Consider the following 4,559-nt stretch of genomic DNA (forward strand, 5'->3'; position numbering starts at 1 on the left):
AAATTTGGCAGTGCTATTAAACCTATTATCAACCAACTCCATCGATTCCGACTTAGACGAAGTAAAGAGAAGTCGCTGCGTAGAAATAAAGAGTCAGATGGAAAGGAAGAGTCCATGGGAGGGTATTTTAGTTATTAATTATTTGGAATGACAAAATTAAAAATTAATTAAGTTTAGAGTGGCATTAAGATGATTTCTAATTTTAAGGTGATATTTTTCAAATTTTAAGATTTTGGAGGCAAATAATCAATTTTTCCTAAAAATTTTATACTAATGTGGGAGTCAATTTTAGAGTATCCATAATGTTTTACTCTAAATTATATAGAAAATCACATATAAATACAAAAAATAAAAAATAAAAAATAAAGGCCAATTGACTCATTCATCTTTCATGCCTACACCTCTAATTTTCTCTATCTATTTGTTCCTTTCCTTTCCTTTCCTTTCCTTTACACACTCCATGAAGTACACCTCGTCTTATAAAAATTATACATAATAAGATATCAATTAAGGATAATTTAGTTAATAAAAAATAGAGAGGCTTTAGATATGTGCATATTCTTACTGTAAAGATATTTTTTTTGGAATGCGTCTAGATTGTAGTAATGTAGAGGTTTTTTGGGATAATTGTGATAAACAATCAGTATATAAATTTAGTGGTAGAAATTCTCAAATGACACGGTAAGAAGGTGTTTCAGATTTTTTTTTTTTTCTACGCCAAATGTTGAGTAACATGGAGTAAAACAACCTTTGTTGGCAAACAATGAAGCAGACTATTTACCTCTTCTTTTTGTACAGACATATTATATATGATTAAGTTGATACCTTATCGTCTATGTAACAATGACCATGCACCTAGCAATGCTTAATAGACGGTTATTATTTATTAATTCCCTACCACTACCCGTGACACCTCACAATAGAGATGTACCGATCGGATGTTATCCAATTTCGTCCGAATTCAAATCCGAAAAATTACTTAAATTATCTGATCCGTATCTATATTGGAGACTATCCATATCCATATTCGAAAAATTATAGCAAATAAGGATACGATTAGAGTTTTAACTATTCGTATCTGACCGTTGACATTCCTAAACCACAATAAATGTACTCTATGTCTCTATGTTCTTAAATTAATTTATTAAATTACATATTTATACCAATGATTTATTAAAGAGTGTGGCTAGTATAACATCACTGTCATTTAAGCCTATATAACACTAACTCCGAAATCTATCGAATCGACTTCAAACGGTGAATCCAAACCGATCTACTTCATTAGTTGTGCATTTACATACAAATTTATAAATTTTTGAATTTATTTAGTATCAAGTCAAGCGGTCAAATGAGTAGCCGTTTAGTATCAAGTCAAGCGGTCAAACTAGTTGTGCATTTGCATTTATTTTGTATTTGTATCCAAAAAATTATAACAAAAAATACAGTTTGACCACTATCCGATCCATATCCGGCCGTTTAGGCCCCTACCTCACAATATGTTCCATTTAACTGCCGAACAAAGAAAAACAAAACAAGCTCCAATTACTTTTTTTTAAATACGTTTGGATTACATAATGGAGAATTTTGGTTCATGTCGTGTTATAAACAGAAGCCCATGACCAATTTGTGAAATTGCATGCTTTGGGCTGAAACATCTTGTTACGAAGTTCCATCATCCATGCTTTGGGTGGGGTAAGTGGGTATAAGCCTAAAAATATCAAACTCTAAATGAGACAGGAAATGTTGTTCATTATGATTGAGCTTTTCTGGAAATTGATTTCAAAACATTATTCACTATGAGCTTTTTCGACTGTTCAGATACTAACAACAATATTCTGGACCAATTCATTTATATTCAAAAAGTTGTGATAAAAAATGATATTTATATTCGAAAGTTCAATTGCAGGATAAATTTGTCATACTTTTTGTTACTTTAATAAGAGTTGGATTAAAATGTTTCATTCTTGCATTTCTGTGAAATTTGATATAAAAATATAAAAGTTTCATCTCATATAAAATAAAAGGGTAAATATATCAAGTCATTCTTGCATTGTTTTTAATAACATTTAATAAATTATTTTTTAAATATGATACAATCTTAAATTCTTATTTTAGTTACTACCATAATTAGGAGAATTTTAAACAAGAGCAAATTGGATATGAATTATGTGCTCAAAAATATAATTGTTGTTCTCAAAATAGTACCGCCCATAAATTAAAGATATTCACCATCTAATAAAAAACATCTGTACTTAACAATTAATAAAAATCCTGAAATAAATAATATTATCGTATTTTGAATACTAACAACGTACTGTGAAATTCAAATTTCATAATTCATATCCATAATCCTTCTAATATGCAAATGCGAATCATCTACATTAACTCAAAAGAGAATCTTTTGAGTTATTGAATCTCAACTGTATAATTTAAAATAGAGCCAATTCAACTTCTGCTTACCACTTGAGGACTCTTTAATATTATTGTGGATCTAGTCCGCACGAATCTTAAAATAGATCGAATTGTTGAAATTCATTAACTCAAAAAATTCCCTTTTGAGTTAATGCAGAGGATACGAATTCCTAATCTGCAGCTGATTGGGATATGAGGACTGGGATTTATATTCTCTCAAGTATTGTAAAAGATCTCCTTCACTTTACTGTTTGAGATTAAATCTCAACTGGTTTGGGAATCAGACTATTGCAGGGAAGTATTACTGGACTTTGAGATTCGTGCCAAGTTAAAAGGAACGGTTCGGATTCAATAATTGTAAAGGATTCCCTTTTCAGGTAATGGAGAGGATGTGGATTACTGGGGACTGTATCCAGTGATCAGGTTATATGAGGCTAAATTCAACTTTGAACTGTTCAAAATGTAGCGCTTAATAAACCAAAGTCCAGTCAAACCTAATTACCTAATCAACTATATATAAACCAAAGAAGGCCTAAAAAGTATATTAAGTCAAACCTAATATGAGTAAATGACCTAATCACTCCAGCCTCCGGGCGCAAGCAAATCGACTGTCGACCTAACCATAGTATCTTACCGCATAACCTGTCCAATGCGGAGGCCTGACCAACCATCTATTATACACCGTGCTTCAATCCAACGGTACTTCTATTCCCGCATATAAATCTACAAATCCTCTACCCGCATAATTCATAACTCCTTTTTTTATCAATCCCAAATATTCCCAATTATAACTCCTCTCCTGAAATAGCGCATTACAGGAAAAGAACCACCATAATATCATTCCTTCTCCGCCTCTCTTCTTCCATTCTCTCTCTCTTTCTGTGTCGGTTGTAGGTTGGGGACGATCAGATCGGACGGTCAAGATGTGCTGTTGCCCGAGCAAGACGTGCTGCCTCTGCACGCTTCTGATCCTGGTGATTATTGCTATCGGGTTCGTCTTTGGATTTGGAATTTTCTCTCATGGATTTCACAAAATCAAGGATAGCATACATCTAGAGGAGCATGATTCTCAATTTGGTTCAAGAAAGTTTCTCTCTGCCCCATATCCTCATAATTGAATTCGATTTCAATTGCGACTGGATGCAAAAGAAAGACAATTTTAGGAATTAGATATCTGCTTGATTTATGAAATTGAGATCTAGAAAATGTGGTTCTTTTATTTGTGTAAAATATTCTTAAGATATAGTCGAAGCAGATTCTTGATTTTTTTTTTCAAATTCGTATTTCTATTATGCATATGTTTCTTGATGCTATCAGGACAAATTCGAATTTGATGCCCGCAATTATTAGATTCTGCAATGATTGTTAGGAATTCTCTTCGTTTTACCACGAACCTTGCATTTTACGATATTTGGTTAATTTCTTATGCAAAAGTCTCTGGGTCATAAATTGAAAATGATAGAAAGAAAAAGATGCCGAACGGTTATGCGCCAGGACCGTCTAAAGTGGGCCAAGTATTAGGAGGTTTGGTTGTACCAAATTTAATTTAGATGTTTGCTTCTAAGTTTGTTATGAGAGGTCAGTTGAGGCTGATCCACGGTGGCATGACCTCATTGGTCTATCTCGCCGGGTCCACTTCATTATTTTGATCCCATTTTTAAAAGCAATTTGATACCTCCTTGTGACCGTTAGAACTTGGGAGGGATTGTTTGATCAGATTCCATGTGCCTTTCTTATTATTTAAAAATATGCTCGCTCAATCGAGTAATAATTATGGGTGCTATTTTGATTAAGATTGTGTCATTGTACCTGTTAATTGTGTGTTAATTTAATTACCTAAAGCTGTTTTAGAACTAAATGTTATAGATTTTTTGAAAACTTGGTAGTAGCTACCAAGGTTCGTGAGAGAGAATCGAACTCTCGATCTTTGGGTATAATAACTCTGACATTTTCTTAGCTAATTGTGCTACCTCCCATTTCTCACTAAATGTTATAGATTAGCACGTGGATAAGGGCTATGAGAGAGATTCCAAAGGATAATGAGACTTTTTGGTTGAAAGTGATGGTAATTTTACTCCTAAGTTCCAAGATTGGAACGCACTTGATTGCAGTTCCAAACTTGTCTGACAAAGGTGAAAGCCTGAAAA

General features: G+C 32.9%; 1 protein-coding gene across 1 annotated transcript; it reads left to right on the forward strand.

Moving 5' to 3' along the window:
• The first annotated feature begins 3,172 nt into the window (after nt 1–3,172).
• Nucleotides 3,173–3,675, forward strand: LOC144558199 (uncharacterized). The gene has a single exon (XM_078306974.1). It carries the CDS (start codon nt 3,336–3,338, stop codon nt 3,528–3,530), a length of 195 nt encoding a protein of 64 aa, XP_078163100.1. The 5' UTR covers nt 3,173–3,335; the 3' UTR covers nt 3,531–3,675.
• Nucleotides 3,676–4,559: the final 884 nt, after the last annotated feature.

The sequence above is a fragment of the Carex rostrata genome, chromosome 8 (assembly GCF_964058835.1).
Source record: "Carex rostrata chromosome 8, lpCarRost1.2, whole genome shotgun sequence".
Classification (NCBI taxonomy): Eukaryota; Viridiplantae; Streptophyta; class Magnoliopsida; order Poales; family Cyperaceae; genus Carex; species Carex rostrata.